Raw genomic sequence first — 18,225 nt, 5'->3', positions numbered from 1 at the left:
GTGTCGCATGCCCCCCGGGGTTGTGGGGGAAGAGGATTTTCTATCAATTTCATACCCAGCCAAGTGACTAATAATAAAGTGTGAAAGCAGAACAAAGATATTTCCAGATAATCTAGGATGCAAAAAATGTATCTCTGGGAATCCTTTTACTGGAGGGTGGACTTCAGCAAGACAAGAGGAAGGGGGAACGTGAGATTCAGGAAAAGTGGATCCAGCACAGGCAAGTGGCAAAGGATGCTGAGGGTTGCCTCCTGGAGATGAGACACCCCACACAATATCCGACACAGCAGAGCAGTTGGGAAACTTTCAGAACGTGTATGTAGGAAATTATGCAACTAAAAGAACAGAGGAATTGTTAACTCCCAGAAAAGTAAAAAATTGAGCAAGAATGGAAATGTAATCATCCGTTTCCACTTGAATCTGTGCTGAGTGACATTTCTTTTTTAAAATTTATTTTATTTATTTATTTTTGGCTGTGTTGGGTCTTCATTGCTGCGCGTGGGCTTTCTCTAGTTGCAGAGAGCGGGGGCTACTCTTCATTGCGGTGCGCGAGCTTCTCATTGCGGTGGCTTCTCTTGTTGCGGAGCACGGGCTCTAGGTGCGCGGGCTTCAGTAGTTGTGGCTCGCGGGCTCTAGAGCGCAGGCTCAGTAGTTGTGGCGCAGGGGCTTAGTTGCTCCGCGGCATGTGGGATCTTCCCTGACCAGGGCTCGAACCCGTGTCCCCTGCATTGGCAGGCGGATTCTTAACCACTGCACCACCAGGGAAGTCCTGAGTGACATTTCTCTGTAGTCATCATTTAAACACTGATTATTTCACTAAAATATTTGTATAACTATGATGAGAAGATGAGGAAGGAGAGGTGGTGGGAGAGCTAAGGGAATTATATCTTATCTGTCATAATAGGAAGTCATTAGGTAACATTTAAAATTAGTAAATGAAGAAATGGCAGCATAAGTATATTAATTGGACATCTCGAATTCATTATGAGAAGGGAAAAGAGATCAAAAGCGTGACTGCCTTTGGGAAGTAGAATCGGGAGGATGGAACAGATGATGGCTTGTTGATGATTACAAGCTGTCCTTACCACTTGATTTTGGTGGTGGTGGTGTAAAATTTCACATAACATAAAATGAACCGTTAACCATTTGAAAGTATACACTTCAGTAGCATTTAGTACATTCACAGTGTTGTGCAACCTCTACCCCTGTCTAGTTTTAAGACATTTTCATGCCCCCCTGCAAAGGAAACCACATACCCATCAAGCAGCCCCTCCCCACCCCCTGTCTCTTTCCCCCCACCCTCCAGCTCCTGGCAACCACTAATCTGCCTTCTGTCTCTACTGATTTACCTATTCTGGAAGTTTGATTTCAGTGGAATCACGCAGTATGTGACCTTTTGTGTCGGCATCTTTCATTTAGCATGATGTTTTTGAGGTTCACCCGTGTTGTAACATGTCTCAGTATTTCATGCCTTTTTATGGCTGAATAATATTTTCTTGCGTGAATAATACCAGCTTTGTTTGTTTATCCATTCAGTAACTGAAGGACATTGGGGTTATTTCCACTTGGGGCTGTTGTGAATGGTGAGGCTATGAACATTCATTGTTCAAGTATTTGTTTGAATACCTGTTTTCAATTCTTAGGGTATAAACCTAGGAGTGGAATTGCTGGGTCATGTGGTAATTCTATATTTAACTTTCTGAGGAATTCGCAAACTCTTCCACTGAAGTTACACCATTTTACATTTCCCACCAGCAGTGTATGAGGGTTCCAGTTTCTCTACATCCTTGCCAACATCTGTTATTTTCTGTTTTGTTTTTGTTTTTTTTAATAGCCATCCTAGTGGGTGTGAAGTAGTATCTTGTGATTTTGATTTGCATTTCCTTAATGACTAATGATGTTGAGTATCTTTTCAGGTGCTTTTTAGCTACTTGTATATTTTCTTTAGACAAATGTTCATTCGTGTCCTTTACCTATTTTTAAACTGGATTGTTTTTCTTGTTGCTGAGTTGTAAGTGTGCTTTATATATTCTGGATACTAGACTCTGATTAGATATATGATTTGCAAATATTGTCTCCCATTCTGTTGGTTGTCTTTTCACTTTCTTGATAGTGTCACATCTGATTTTAAAACTATATTCATGTGTGATTTTGATGATCTTTGTTAAAAAAAATTAAAATTAGTAAAAGAATAAAATCATAGATATTATTTTTTAAAGATAATATGTTTAAAAATGATAAACTATCTTAGTATATAAAAAACTTATACAGACCTCTAAGAAAGACACAGACTCCAATAGATAACTGGACATGAATAGATGACTCACAAAGGAAGAAAAAAAATTTTTAAACACAAGAAAAATTAGTAAGAGATACAAATTAATAAGATATTTGTACTTTTTTTCCTAGTGACAAAATTGAATAATGTCAGGATATACAAAATAGATACTCTTCTGATAAAGAAAGTACAAATTGGTATGCCTTATTGTTTTTTAAATATTTATTTATTTATTTGGCTGCAGCAGGTCTTCGTTGAGGCATGCGGGCTCTCAGTTGCGGCACGTGGAATCTAGTTCCCTGACCAGGGATGGAACCTGGGCCCCCGGCCCCCTGCATTGGGAGCATGGAGTTTTGACCACTGGACACCAGGGAAGTCCCTGGTACCCTTTTTGGAAAGCAGTTTGGCACAATGTATTGAGAATCTTAACAATATTGTTACTCTTTGACCCAGTAATTCAACTTCTAAGAATCTACCCTAAGAAAATAACTTGAAATATAAAAACCCTCTTACATACAAAGATGTTTATCATCATGTTAGTTTAAGAATGAAAAATTGCAAACAACCTAAACATTCAACAGATGGTGGATGAGTAATTTCTGATACACCCAGTGCTTGAAAATGCCTACCACATAGTAGGCATAAAATAAGTAGTTGCTGAATGAACCAAAACATCCATAGGATGAGATATTATGCAATCTTGTAAAATTGTATTTATATTATTTTTAATAATATGAAATTCTTAAACTTCAAGGCAAAAATGACATTTAAAAGTTTATCTGGAATATGGTCCAACCATCTCTTTTTATTTTTAATTTAATTATTTTTTTATACAGCAGGTCCTTATTAGTCACCAATTTTATGCACATCAGTGTATACATGTCAATCCCAATCGCCCAATTCATCACACCACCACCACCACCCCCCCGCCACTTTCCCCCCTTGGTGTCCATACATTTGTTCTCTACATCTGTGACTCAATTTCTGCCCTGCAAACCAGTTCATCTGTACCATTTTTCTAGGTTCCACATATATGCGTTAATATATGATATTTGTTTTTCTCTTTCTGACTTACTTCACTCTGTGTGACAGTCTCTAGATCCATCCATGTCTCTACAAATGACCCAATTTTGTTCCTTTTTATGGCTGAGTAATATTCCATTGTATATATGTACCACACCTTCTTTATCCATTCGCCTGTCAATGGGCATTTAGGTTGCTTCCGTGACCTGGGTATTGTAAATAGTGCTGCAGTGAACATTGGGGTGCATGTGTCTTTTTGAATTATGGTTTTCTCTGGGTATATGCCCAGTACTGGGATTGCTGGATCATATGGTAATTCTATTTTTAGGTTTTTAAGGAACCTCCATACTGTTCTCCATAGTGGCTGTATCAATTTACATTCCCACCAACAGTGCAAGAGGGTTCCCTTTTCTCCACACCCTCTCCAGCATTTGTTGTTTATAGATTTTCTGATGATGCCCGTTCTAACTTGTGTGAGGTGATACCTCATTGTAGTTTTTTTTTTTTTTTTCTGAAAATTTGTTCTTTATTTTGATACAAAAAATAAACCCTTCAACCTGTAAAGAATGTCACTTGTTTTCATATTATTGTAAAGCAAACTTATAGAATAGGAACATCTGATACCAGCTCCAAGGATGTCACATATACTTTAGAAAAAAGTCATTGCTACTTGGAGTCAAACAAACATCAGTGTGGAGGAAGGAGCAGCTAATTATCTCCATCTCCTGATTTTTCCATAATTTTACTAAATCATCACTAGGAAAGCTAGTAGTTGGGATATCACATAATTATGCCAGAATTTGGTAACAGTGGTGAAAGCAGCCATCTGAATCCAGCTAAATTATAAAAACATGACCTTTTATTGTCCTTCTCTCTTGTTTCTGGAGTACAAGGGCTCTACTTTATACCCCTATGGGCCAGCAGTAGGCTTGAGTTATAATGTGTAGATTCCTTTCGGTTACAGTTGTAAAAGAAGTCTTTAAATTCTTGAGGGTTTGACATCTCTTGGAAAGAAGTAAGCTAGGAGACAGACTGCTGATCTGGATTTGCTTAGATGGAAAACATTCACAGTAGGAGTCCAGTTGATCGGCTGTTGAAATCACCAGGCCTGTACTGGTCAGCGAGTTCAGTCAGCTGATCGGGACACCATCCCCAGGCCTTTAAGTGATACATTTGAAGTTCTCATGGTAAAGTTGTGGCCTCGGCTCCATCAGCTCTGGTTATCTTCTTTGATTTTAAGGCCTATCAGTCTTTACCAGCGGTAGCAGCCACTGCTTGGTAAAACTTTGCCACGAAGTCTGGCTCACTGACCTCCAGCTGCCTGACAAATTCATTGCGCTCCTGCTCAGCCCAGCCTCGAAACCACTGATCCCAAAGACGTAGCTGGCACTCAAAGATACAAGGTGGTCGGTTTGCTCCAGACACGCTAAGCTGCTCCAGACTTTCCAGCAGTGGCTGCAATTTTCCCGGTACTGCCTTAGCTACCAGGTCCTGTAGGAAACGTTCACGCTGAGGACCTGACCAGCTGGCAAACCAGTGAAGAATACACTTCATCTCCTGGGAAGTGATGTAAGACATTGGGGGAGGGGAAGAGTTAGAAATATTGTCTGGTACCGAGGGTAAGGGAGAAGGGAAGGATAGCGGCATTGAAGAGGAAGATGATCCCAGTGGCATCCTCCCCTTTCCTCTCACAGGACACCCGGAGACCGTCACAAGAGTGTTTAGACTCCAACTATCGCCGCCGCTTCCAGGTTTCCTGAAAACCCTAAGGCCTCATTGTAGTTTTGATTTGCATTTCTCTAATAATTAGTGATGTTGAGCAGCTTTTCATGTGCTTCTTGGCCATCTGTATGTCTTCTTTGGAGAAATGTCTATTTAGGTCTTCTGCCCATTTTTGGATTGGGTTGTTTGTTTTTTTAATATTGAGCTGTTTATATATTTTGGAGATTAATCCTTTGTCCGTTGATTCGTTTGCAAATATTTTCTCCCATTCTGAGGGTTGTCTTTTCGTCTTGTTTATGGTTTCCTTTGCTGTGCAAAAGCTTTGAAGTTTCATGAGGTCCCATTTGTTTATTTTTGTTTTTATTTCCATTACTCTAGGAGGTGGATCAAAAAAGATCTTGCTGTGATTTATGTCAAAGAGTGTTCTTCCTATGTTTTCCTCTAAGTTTAATAGTGTCTGGTCTTACATTTAGGTCTCTAATCCATTTTGAGTTTATTTTTGTGTATGGTGTTAGGGAGTGTTCTAATTTCATTCTTTTACATGTAGCTGTCCAGTTTTCCCAGCACCACTTATTGAAGAGACTGTCTTTTCTCCATTGTATATCCTTGCCTCCTTTGTCATAGATTAGTTGGCCACAGGTGCGTGGGTTTATCTCTGGGCTTTCTATCTTGTTCCATTGATCTATGTTTCTGTTTTTGTGCCAGTACCATATTGTCTTCATTACTGTAGCTTTGTAGTATAGTCTGAAGTCAGGGAGTCTGATTGCTCCAGCTCCATTTTTTTCCCTCAAGACTGCTTTGGCTTTTCGGGGTCTTTTGTGTCTCCATACAAATTTTAAGATTTTTTTGTTCTAGTTCCGTAAGAAATGCCATTGGTAATTTGATAGGGATTGCATTGAATCTGTAGATTGCTTTGGGTAGTATAGTCATTTTCACAATATTGATTCTTCCAGTCCAAGAACATGGTATATCTCTCCATCTGTTAGTATCATCTTTAATTTCGTTCATCAGTGTCTTATAGTTTTCTGCATACAGGTCTTTTGTCTCCCTAGGTAGGTTTATTCCTAGGTATTTTATTCTTTTTGTTGCAGTGGTAAATGGGAGTGTTTCCTTAATTTCTCTTTCAGACTTTTCATCATTAGTGTATAGGAATGCAAGAGATTTCTGTGCATTAATTTTGTATCCTGCAACTTTACCAAATTCATTGATTAGCTCTAGTAGTTTTCTAGTGGCATCTTTAGGATTCTCTATGTATAGTATCATGTCATCTGCAAACAGTGACAGTTTTACTTCTTCTTTTCCACTTTGTATTCCTTTTATTTATTTTTCTTCTCTGATTGCCGTAGCTAGGACTTCCAAAACTATGTTGAATAATAGTGGCGAGAGTGGACATCCTTGTCTTGTTCCTGATCTTAGAGGAAATGTTTTCAGTTTTTCACCATTGAGAATGATGTTTGCTGTGGGTTTGTTGTATATGGCCTTTATTATGTTGAGGTAGATTCCCTCTATGCCCACTTTCTGGAGAGTTTTTATCATAAATGGGTGTTGAATTTTGTCAAAAGCTTTTTCTGCATCTATTGAGATGATCATATGGTTTTTATTCTTCCATTTGTTAATATGGTTTATCACATTGATTGATTTACGTATATTGAAGAATCCTTGCATCCCTGGGATAAATCCCACTTGATCATGGTGTATGATCCTTTTAATGTGTTGTTGGATTCTGTTTGCTAGTATTTTGTTGAGGATTTTTGCATCTATATTCATCGGTGATATTGGTCTGTAATTTTCTTTTTTTGTAGTATCTTTGTCTGGTTTGGTATCAGGGTGATGGTGGCCTCATAGAATGAGTTTGGGAGTGTTCCTTCCTCTGCAATTTTTTGGAAGAGTTTGAGAAGGATGGGTGTTAGCTCTTCTCTAAATGTTTGATAGAATTCACCTGTGAAGCCATCTGGTCCTGGATTTTTGTTTGTTGCAAGATTTTTAATCACAGTTTCAATTTCATTACTTGTGATTGGTCTGTTCATATTTTCTATTTCTTCCTGGTTTAGTCTTGGAAGGTTATACCTTTCTAAGAATTTGTCCGTTTCTTCCAGGCTATCCATCTTATTGGCATAGAGTTGCTTGTAGTAGTCTCTTAGGATGCTTTGTATTTCTGCGGTGTCTGTTGTAACTTCTCCTTTTTCATTTCTAAGTTATTGATTTGAGTTCTCTCCCTCTTTTTCTTGATGAGTCTGGCTAATGGTTTATCAATTTTGTTTATCTTCTCAAAGAACCAGCTTTTAGTTTTATTGATCTTTGCTATTGTTTTCTTTGTTTCTATTTCATTTATTTCTGATCTGATCTTTATGATTTCTTTCCTTCTGCTAACTTTGGGTTTTGTTTGTTCTTCTTTCTCTAGTTCTTTTAGGTGTAAGGTTAGATTGTTTATTTGAGATTTTTCTTGTTTCTTGAGGTAGGCTTGTATAGCTATAAACTTCCCTCTTAGAACTGCTTTTGCTGCATCCCATAGGTTTTGGATCGTCGTGTTTTCATTGTCATTTGCCTCTAGGTATTTTTTGATTTCCTCTTTGATTTCTTCAGTGATCTCTTGGTTATTTAGTAACATATTGTTTAGCCTCCATGTGTTTGTGTTTTTTACATTTTTTTCCCTGTAATTCATTTCTAATCTCACAGCGTTGTGGTCAGAAAAGATGCTTGATATGATTTCAGTTTTCTTAAATTTACTGTGGCTTGATTTGTGACCCAAGATGTGATCTATCCTGGAGAATGTTCCGTGCGCACTTGAGAAGAAAGTGTAATCTGTTGTTTCTGGATGGAATGTCCTATAAATATCAATTAAATCTATCTGGTCTATTGTGTCATTTAAAGCTTCTGTTTCTTCTTTATTTTCATTTTGGATGATCTGTCCATTGGTGTAAGTGAGGTGTTAAAGTCCCCCACTATTATTGTGTGACTGTCGATTTCCTCTTTTATAGCTGTTAGCAGTTGCCTTATGTATTGAGGTGCTCCTATGTTGGGTGCATATATATTTATAATTGTTATATCTTCTTCTTGGATTGATCCCTTGATCATTATGTAGTGTCCTTCCTTGTCTCTTCTAACATCCTTTATTTTAAAGTCTATTTTATCTGATATGAGTATTGCTACTCCAGCTTTCTTTTGATTTCCATTTGCATGGAGTATCTTTTTCCATCCCCTCACTTTCAGCCTGTATGTGTCCCTAGATCTGAAGTGGGTCTCTTGTAGACAGCATATACATGGGTCTTGTTTTTGTATCCATTCATCAAGCCTGTGTCTTTTGGTTGGAGCATTTAATCCATTCACGTTTAAGGTAATTATCGATATGTATGTTCCTATGACCATTTTCTTAATTGTTTTGGGTTTGTTTTTGTAGGTCCTTTTCTCCTCTTGTGTTTCCCACTTAGAGAAGTTTCTTTAGAACTTGCTGTAGAGCTAGTTTGGTGGTGCTGAATTCTCTTAGCTTTTGCTTGTCTGTAAAGCTTTTGATTTCTCCATCGAATCTGAATGAGATCCTTGCCAGGTAGAGTAATCTTGGTTGTAGGTTCTTCCCTTTCATCACTTTAAGTATATCATGCCACTCCCTTCTGGCTTGTAGAGTTTCTGCTGAGAAATCAGCTGTTAACCTTATGGGAGTTCCCTTGTATGTTATTTGTCATTTTTCCCTTGCTGCTTTCAATAATTTTTCTTTGTCTTTGATTTTTGCCAGTTTGATTACTATGTGTCTCGATGTGTTTATCCTTGGGTTTATCCTGTATGGGACTCTCTGCACTTCCTGGACTTGGGTGGCTATTTCCTTTCCCATGTTAGGGAATTTTTCAACTATAATCTCTTCAAATATTTTCTCGGGTCCTTTCTCTCTCTCTTCTCCTTCTGGGACCACTATAATGCGAATGTTGTTGCGTTTAATGTTGTCCCAGAGATCTCTTAGGCTGTCTTCATTTCTTTTCATTCTTTTTTCTTTTTTCTATTCCGCAGCAGTGAATTCCACCATTCTGTCTTCCAGGTCACTTATCCGTTCTTCTGCCTCAGTTATTCTGCTATTGATTCCTTCTAGTGTAGTTTTCATTTCAGTTATTGTATTGTTCATCTCTGTTTGTTTGTTCTTTAATTCTTCTAGGTCTTTGTTAAACATTTCTTGCATCTTGTCGATCTTTGCCTCCATTCTTTTTCCGAGGTCCTGGATCATCTTCACTATCATTATTCTGAATTCTTTTTCTGGAAGGTTGCCTATCTCCACTTCATTTAGTTGTTTTTCTGTGGTTTTATCTTGTTCCTTCATCTGGTACATAGCCCTCTGCCTTTTCATCTTGTCTATCTTTCTGTGAATGTGGTTTTTGTTCCACAGGCTGCAGGATTGTAGTTCTTCTTGTTTCTGCTGTCTGCCCTCTGGTGGATGAGGCTATCTAAGAGGCTTGTGCAAGTTTCCTGATGGGAGGGACTGGTGGTGGGTAGAGCTGACTGTTGCTCTGGTGGGCAGAGCTCAGTAAAACTTTAATCCACCTGTCTGCTAATGGGTGGGGCTGGGTTCCCTCCCTGTTGGTTTTTTGGCCTGAGGCAACCCAACACTGGAGCCTACCTGGGCTCTTTGGTGGGGCTAATGGCGGACTCTGGGAGGGCTCAGGCCAAGGAGTACTTCCCAGAACTTCTGCTGCCAGTGTCCTTGTCCTCACGGTGAGCCACAGGCACCACCCACCTCTGCAGGAGACCCTCCAACTAGCAGGTAGGTCTGGTTCAGTCTCCCCTGGGGTCACTGCTCCTTCCCCTGGGTCCCGATGCGCACACTACTTTGTGTGTGCCCTCCAAGAGTGGAGCCTCTGTTTCCCACAGTCCTGTCGAAGTCCTGCAGTCAAGTCCGACTAGGCTTCAAAGTCTGATTCTCTAGGAATTCCTCCTCCCATTGCCAGATGCCCAGGTTGGGAAGCCTGACGTGGGGCTCAGAACCTTCACTCCAGTGGGTGGACTTCTGTGGTATAAGTGTTCTCCAGTCTATGAGTCACCCACCCAGCAGTTATGGGATTTGATTTTACTGTGATTGCGCCCTCCTACCATCTCATTGTGGCTTCTCCTTTGTCTTTGGATGTGGGGTATCTTTTTTGGTGAGTTCCAGTGTCTTCCAGTCGATGATTGTCCAGCAGCTAGTTTTGATTCTGGTGTTCTCACAAGAGGGAGTGAGAGCACGTCCTTCTACTCCGCCATCTTGGTTCCTAATCTCCCAACCATCTCTTTTTTTAAAGATTTTATTTATTGGTAAAAATAAAGATGAAAAGGTAGCATAGGGAAAAGAAGGAAGTAAATAAAAATGTTACCTCTGGGTGGTGGAATATTAAATAATCAGAAATACACCATCTCCTTAGCTTTTGCACAATCATCCAACCTGTCTCAGCTAGGACAGTTTTCCCAGGATTTTGTCACATGGGGCGGGGGGAGAGAATGATCAGAAAGTGGAGACTACAGCTTGGGCTGGGCTCTCGCTGCTCCTGTGTGATTATTTACGTAAAGGTTTCTGCCTTCTTTGGGGCTGGGGCATCTGACTCTGAGCATGCTGGGAAATGCAAAATGCATGAAATTTATTCTCTAGCTCTTACCAGCACCTGTTTTGCACCAGGGACCAAGGACACAAAGTTCAAGAAACCTCTCACACCAGGGAGTTCACATTCAAGATCAAATAGAGTCCATCAGGGCTCCAGACCATCTTCCGTGCATGCACCTGTCACAACCCACTCAGCTGACATCTCTCTACTTGCAGCCGTTTCTAAGATACCTGAGTGTTCATTTTGTTGACGGTCGTCACCCTCTATTTATTCTCGTGGTCTGTGGCCTGGGCTCCTCTTGGAAACACAGACGCAGTCACTGACTGTACTCCAAGGAGACTGACTGCCCCCCAGTGCCAGGGCACAGCCAAAATTTGTATTTATAGTATCCATTCCTATATGTATGTGTATACATAAATTTATACATTCATGCATCTATACATGTATACATAATTTTGTGCAATGAGCGGGTATTGCCTTTATAAAAAGTTTAAAAAGTTTGCTCCGCATTTCTCTTTAGGATTTCCTTCTGGGTGTTTGCTTTGTTGTCCTGCTGTCTGGGTTGGCTGCAGGCTGTCCAGAAGGCTCTGCAGAGGGAGAACAGGGGTCCCAGGCATAGCCACAGTGTGGAGCTGAGCCAGGGGAGCTCACAGAGGATGAAGGGGGCCTTGAAGAGAGCCTCTGGTCAACCAGTCAGCTGGAAGCACCTGTCTTTTGCTTGTCACTCAAGTTGAGGACACCAGGTGCCATGGGGCCACTCTCTGCCACTGGCTGCCAGGGAGGATCCAGCAATTGGAAGGTTGCTCTTAGGACCCCGAGCTGGGAGGCCTGTGATAAACCCCCTTCCGCCTGCTGCTGCAGTGCAGCTGTCCCCGGGAGAGGACCAGAGGCCCCCGAGGGAGGGAGGGAGGGAGCAAGGGAGGGAGGGTGGCAGCTGCCGGTGGCGGGCACAGGGCCAGGCCTGGGAGAACCAGGCAGGCGGAGGATTTGCGTGGAGCCTGACAGGTGGAGCTTTGTGTCCCGGGTGCCCTCATCTGGAGGGGTGGCCAAGCACATCTCCCCTCAACCCAGCTCCCTCTCTTCCAGGCCGCACTTGGCCGCCTTCCAGCCACTCACCCCTTGAGGGTCTCTGTCAAGAGCCCCTCCCCACCCCCCTCCTACAGACCCAGGAAGGTGGGCACCCCTTTAGAACCCGGGCTCCACATTCTGTGGGTCCATGCAGCGTTGCCCACTCATTGTGGGGTTGAGAGCCTTCTGTTTTCATGGTGGTGGGAGTCTCACTCTCCGATCACAGAAAGTTCTGTGAGGTCCCACCCGGCTCAAGGCAAGGAAGCCTTGGTTGGTTTGCAGACAGTACCTCTGGGATTGTGGCTCACAGGGTGGGGCACCAGCAGCCTGGGCAGGTGCTGTGTTGGGTCCAGGATGGAGGAAAGACCCCAGCATTGCACACAGTTTCTTGGAGGAGAGACTCATCCCCAGCTAGAGTGAGTGTGCTAGCTGAGGGATGTAGGGATGCTCTAGGGGCGCTAGGAGGGACGTGAAGGACTCTTAATAGACGGGGAGGATAAGCTTACAGAGGAGGTAACCCTTGAGCCATGCCTTGAAGAAGTGTTACAGCTGAGGGCACCAAAGAAAGAATTCAGTGAAGAAAACATGATGTGGAAAGACCCAGAGGTATGAAAGAGATCAGTGTTCTGGGATCAAGGAGAGTTTGGGGATACAGGTTGGGAAGGGAGTGAGGCACAGAGGAAATGAAGCTGGGAAGGAAGGTTGGGCCCAGATGGTTTGTGTTTGTCACCTTAGATTTTAAAGGCGTGGTGTGAGGGAGCAGATATGAGGCACCAGCTGGGCTCCTGGGGAGAGGTCCTGGAGCTGCTGGAGACTTTTGGTTATAGCCTCAGAGTGGACCAGACAACCTGAAAACCCTGATGCCACAAACACTTAGAAATGTGAAATAAAGAGAACAAATATCCTTTCACATGCATAGAAGTGTTCATCCGATAGTAAGAGAAATTCCTCATCTCACCCTCCTGACCCCCTGCCCCAGGGTTGCCTGGGGCCCCTCCCAAGTAAACTGTCTGCTCTAGAATCCTCTTCTCTTTGGAGTCTGCTTCTGTGGGAACCCAAACTAAGATGGATTCTTCAGTAAATGATGCCAAAGCAACTGGTTTTCCATAGGAGAAACATAAAATAAGATTAGAATCTTACTTTATATCCAAACTAAAAAATAAATTCGAAGTATATTAAAGGCCTAACTGTAAAACCCAAGACTTTAAAACTTTTAGAGGAAAATATGAGAGAGTCTCTTTATGATCTTAGAGCAGGGGGAAAATTCTTAAATATGACACCAAAAGTGCAAAAATAAAGGAAAATATCAAAGAAAATTGTCAAGTTTGTCCACAAAAGATGCCATTGTAAATAAAAAGACAGTTCACAGGCCGAAGGCGGTATTTGTAGAAATACCTGTAGAAAACTGACAGAGAACTAGTAATGAGAAGATATAAAGAACTAGTACAGATCTACACGAAAGGAGACAGGCAACGCTGTAGAAAAGTGGACAAACATAAATAGGTATTTCACGGAAGAGGAAATGTGTACGGCCAACGAACATAAGAAAAACCATTTCACACCCATCAGATTAGCAAAAATCGAAAAGTCTGAGAACACAAATGATGGCAAGTAGATGGGCCCCCTGGGGCACTGTCTCCTGGTGGTGGTAGTGTACATTGTCACCACTGTGGAGATCCATTTGGAAATAGAGTTTAAAATTTGCATGCCCTGAGCCCCAGCAACTTCACTTCTAGGCAGTCCACTCACATACCAGTGAACCTCTTTGAAACTCTTGAAGCACCATGTCACCATGGTGCCCTGGAAGGAGCAGCGTCACGCATGTAGCCGTGAGACTCCCGGGGAATCACTTAACCTCTCTGTGCAGCAGTTTCAAGTGGCGAATGGGGATAATACCAATTTGCAAAGTTGTTATGAGGACCACATAATAATACGAACGATCAGCAGCACGTATACAGTGCTTCCTGGCACCAGATGCTGTGCTGTACTTTACCGGATTTAATCAGCAACCCACGAAGTGGTTAAAGGTGATCTCTAACCCTAACTTAGAGATGGGGAAACTGAGGCTCGGGGGAGTAGTTGGTCCAAGTTCACGAGCTGGTTGGCTGCAGAGCTGGGATTTGACTCAAGCCACACTGCCTCCCATTATGGAATAATGCCCACGAAAGGGTTTTATAAACTGTGAAGGGCTGTACAAATGGTCCTTTGTCTCTCGTTCCTCCTTGATGAACTTTAGAGACCAGAAGAGACCCTTTAACAAATGGGGACCAGGTGCTCTTTTCTCCCCAGTGCCACGTGGGCAGGGGCAGGGTCAGGATACATAGATGCCCATGAGCTCTGAGCCTCCACGAGCTGCACTTCCAGAGGCTTAGAGCCTCAAGATGCCTCTCTCCTCCATGCCTGAAAAGTAGAGGCCCCAAGTGGTCTCATTTCTTCCTCCAAGCTTGTTTTCCTCCTGCCCCTACGGCTTCCCTGAGGCACATCCATACACATGCGTGTGCACACACGCACACACATGCACATGCACACGCCCTGCTGTCCTATGCGTCTCTGCCACAAGCCTGAAGGAAAGCCTGTGCCTCCTGCCAGGCCACCTCTCTTCCAGCGTGTACACAGCTACCGAAACCATCTTCCTAACTCTGTTCCTATCAGTTCCTGCCCAGGAACCTCACAGGAACAGCCTTTTGGGGTCCAAAGGGACCTTCACAGCTCATTTGGTCAAACAATCTCATCTGATGCATGCTTAGATCCTCTCCGCAGTGCCCCACTCCAGGCACCTCCCAGTCCTTCATAAATCTTACGTGGATGATGAATACTAATGTTTGCCGCTTGGAGTTCATTTAAATCCTCCAGCCTCACTCCTAAAGTCCTTGAATAGCATGCCCCATCCCAGGTACCTTGGCCTTGCCTGACCAGCAGAGCAAGAATGGATTAGCAGCAAATGCCTCTAGGGCAGCAGTTGGGGACACATTAGCAAGGAGGAGGTGGGTGCATGGTCAGAACAGTTTGCTTCTGTTTATGAGTTTTGTAGCAGGTGTGTTTTGGAATGTTCCAGTGTGTGTATGTATGTATTTGTCAATGCCTCCTTAAGCATTCCAAGGTCAAAGACCTGCAGAAACAACTAAAACTCTTGTGTCCTGGAAAACAGGAATATTAATTCCCTCTGGGCTACAGGATTTTTTTGTTTGTTTGTATTGGGCTGTGTGTGTGTGTGTGTGTGTGTGTGTGTGTAAAATGAGGATATTGATCTAGATAAACAGCTTTCAAGCCTTTTAAATTTATTTATTTAACAGGCATTTATTGCTTGCTTGCTATGTGCAGGCATTGTGCCAGCCTTGCTGGCACCTATGGTGGGTGGACAAGGCAGGACCAGGTGCCACCTTCATGGGTCTGGTGGGTGGACAGATGTTCAACATGTAATGACAAACATGTTGTGGCCATAAAGAAGAACAGGTGCTATGGCGTGAATAATAGGAAAACCACCCTGGTCTGGGGATGGCAGGAAGGGAGATTCAGGCCAAGATCTGAAGGAAGAGCAGGAATTAGCTGGAAGAGAAGGTCAAGAAAATTCCAGGGTGCGAAGGCCAGAGGGTTAGGAAGATGCTGCTAATTCCAGGAATGGTGTGGCATGCCTGCAGGGTAGACAAGGAGGGGTTAAGGGGCTTAAGGTAGGGATGAAGAGACAGGACAGATGCACAGGGCCTTGAAGCTGTGTTGAGAGTGTTATATTTCATCCTAAGGACAATGGAAAACCTTCAAGGCAAAATAATGTCATGATTGCCCCTGCACTTTTTAAAGATCCTTTTGGCATATAGTTGCGACCCTATAAATTTTTGAATGAAGTGGTAGGACAGGATGAAAGGAAGGCCTCATTGTGAAGAATGGGATGGTGGGGCAAAGGGTCAGTTAGGAGGATGATGGTGGTAACCATGGACACAGAGAGACATGGACTGGAGGGGGGGGCTGCATTAAAAGACTGAATTGCCAGGACTCGGTCACTGGTTAAGGATTATCCTCAGGATTCTGGTTTTGGCCACAACTGAAAGCACAATGGTGTTAGATTTGCAGGGATGGTCAGGGTGGATTTGTGACGTGTTAAGTCTGAGGTCACTGTGGCATTGCTAAGATCTGGAGATCAGCAAGATGGAAGTTATGCTGGTGTATGGGTGGTAATTGGAGGCATGGGGGTGGATGAGGCCCCTGAAGGAGAGAGTGCAGAGGGCTAAGGGGGTCTGCAACTGCCCTGAGGACCCCAACATTTAACACACAGGTTGAGAAGAAGCCAGCCAAGGAAATGAAAATGAAGAGAGAAAGGAGGGAAACCAGGAAAGCTTGGTACCATGGAGACCAAGGGAAAAGAGTTTCATGGAGGTCAGAGTGACAAGCTCTAGTTAGATGGAACTAAAAAAAAGTGTCCTTTGGATTTTGCAGATGGAACTTATTGTTGACCTAGCAAGAGCAAGAGGAGTTCTTGAAATGAAGACAGTGAATGAATGCGGGTCTTTCAAGAAGCTTGGCTAGGAAAGGGAGGAGGGGTTGTTCAAGGAGGGAATTAATTTTTTTAATTGGGGAACTTTTTTAAAAAAACAGATAGGGATAAATTAATAGAGAATGGTTGAAGTTATAGGACAGAGGAGGTATATCAGGTAGGTTCAGTCAGAGAAGCAGATTAGAGATACATGTAATAAGAGATCTATCATAAAGATTTGACCTTGTGCAGCTGTGGGAGCCCATTATCCTGTCATTGAGAAGTTGTTGTCTCTGTGTCTGGTGCTGGACCTTGAAGGCCACAGGGACCTTGAAGGCCATAGGCCAGTTGGGAAGGGAAGAGGGATGTGAAGTGGAGAAAGCAAGGAAAAGCTGGAACCTTACAGGCTGAGCTGGAACCCGCAAAGATAGCCTGGAACCCTTGTCAATTTCTCATTGACTCCATTCCTCCAACTTGGATAATGAGGGTGTCGTGTGGGGTACTGATGTTTGTCACAGAGCTAAACATGCACCTGGCCCAGGAGTTAGAGAAGCTAGGGCTGGAGGAGCTGTAGGCCCAGCTGCTGCTCCAGGGCAGCCAGATGACCCTGGCAATGTGAATGAGCTGCAGCCGTGCCTGGTGCCCTGCACCAACTTCTGAGCATAAAGGAGCATGGTCGCTCCTTCATGGCTGCCTTCCAAACCTTGGGCAAAGTCTCATACTAATTTGGAACTATACAAGGAAAGTGTAGTTCAGTTTTGCTAATCTGACAGAATACAAATCCATCCTAGGAGGTGACTTTATTTTTAGGCAAGTATTTGTTTATTAGTGGATCCAGGCACAGTTCTAGGAGCTGGGGATACAATGTAAGTTAGACAGAGTTCGTCCTCATAGAACTGTGGTTCCAACAGGAAAATCAGACAATAGCAAGTGCATATGTGATATGATGCCTGATTGTGAAAAGTACTATTTGAAAAAAAAAAAAAAGAGAGAGAAAGAGAATAATGAGTGCTGGAGGTGGGGGTTGGGTAAGAAGGAGGTTATACTAGAGAGGGTAGTTGGAAAACCTCCTTGATGAAGTACCACTTAACCACAGACCATAATGAAGTGATGGAACCAGCCAATCAGAGAGCCCGGGAAAGAGTTTTGCAGGCAGCAGAAACAGTATGTGCAAAGGTCCTGAGGCAGGAACCAGCTTGTTCAAGAAACGGCAAGAATGCCTGGGTATCTAGAACAGAGTGAGTGAGGCAGAGAAGGATAGGAGATGAAGTTGAAAGTTAGGCAGCAGCCAGATCATGCAGAATAGTCATTATTTGACCTGACTAGTGCTTCCCTTGAAGACCTCACTTGGAAGGCTTGTCCTTTTTTGACCTTACTTGAACTGTCCCAATGCTAAAAGCCTTTCCTGGGAACATTTGTCAAGGATTTTGACATCACAGCTGCCTGAGGCAATGGATAACAGTTGGCGTAAACAATAGACCAACATAAAACTAAAAAGGAAAGGCTGAGGAATGAAGTGTCCATAGGGGGCTTTAAAAAGCTCTGACATATTCCTGGAATCTATGTGCATGTGATGGCCATGTGCTTGGGAAGGCAATAATCTGTCACCTCTGAATCCCCTTGAAGCTCTGTGCAAGCAGGACATGAAAGTTGAGGCAGAGTTATAAACTGCCTGGCTGAGTGTTAAAGGTATGTCCCAACACAAATACAGAACCCCTCAGTGAAGAGTGGGCAATTTATTGTTTCCAGGAGGTTAAGGAAATATCTGCCTCGTCATTAGCTGACCACTCAAGTTAACTGAGCAAAGACTTCAGTAGGTACACCTGACACAGAATACAGACTTTGCAGAATTACTTAAGGAAAGTCACTAAACAAACAACAACTACAATAAGAAGCAACAACAAACCCTGTGGAGGGGGCAGAATCTGATTTCAGAGTCGTCACGTTATATTATTTGAAATGTCCAGCTTTCAACAAAAATTATGAAACATGCAAAGAAACAATAAGGAAATATGATCCATACACAGGAGGGAAAAAAAGCAATTAATTGAAACTGATCCTGCGGAAGCCCAGAAGCTGGAATTACTAGACAAATACTTTAAATCAGCTAT

General features: G+C 42.8%; 2 protein-coding genes across 3 annotated transcripts in view; one reads left to right on the top strand and one right to left on the bottom strand.

Moving 5' to 3' along the window:
• HIP1 (huntingtin interacting protein 1) overlaps positions 1–18,225 on the top strand; it is a 152,854-nt gene that overhangs the window by 26,521 nt on the left and 108,108 nt on the right. The window lies entirely within an intron of this gene.
• On the bottom strand, positions 4,383–5,066 carry LOC133103932 (uncharacterized protein C14orf119 homolog). The gene has a single exon (XM_061209534.1). The coding sequence runs from the start codon at positions 4,973–4,975 to the stop codon at positions 4,547–4,549; it is 429 nt and encodes a 142-aa protein (XP_061065517.1). The 5' UTR covers positions 4,976–5,066; the 3' UTR covers positions 4,383–4,546.

This window comes from Eubalaena glacialis, chromosome 13 (genome assembly GCF_028564815.1).
Source record: "Eubalaena glacialis isolate mEubGla1 chromosome 13, mEubGla1.1.hap2.+ XY, whole genome shotgun sequence".
NCBI lineage: Eukaryota > Metazoa > Chordata > Mammalia > Artiodactyla > Balaenidae > Eubalaena > Eubalaena glacialis.
This window is presented reverse-complemented; position numbering and strand designations above follow the sequence as displayed.

Coding starts and splice junctions, on each gene's coding strand:
- LOC133103932 (XM_061209534.1), bottom strand. CDS start 4,975: ATGCCACTGGGATCATCTTCCTCTTCAATGCCGCTATCCTTCCCTTCT.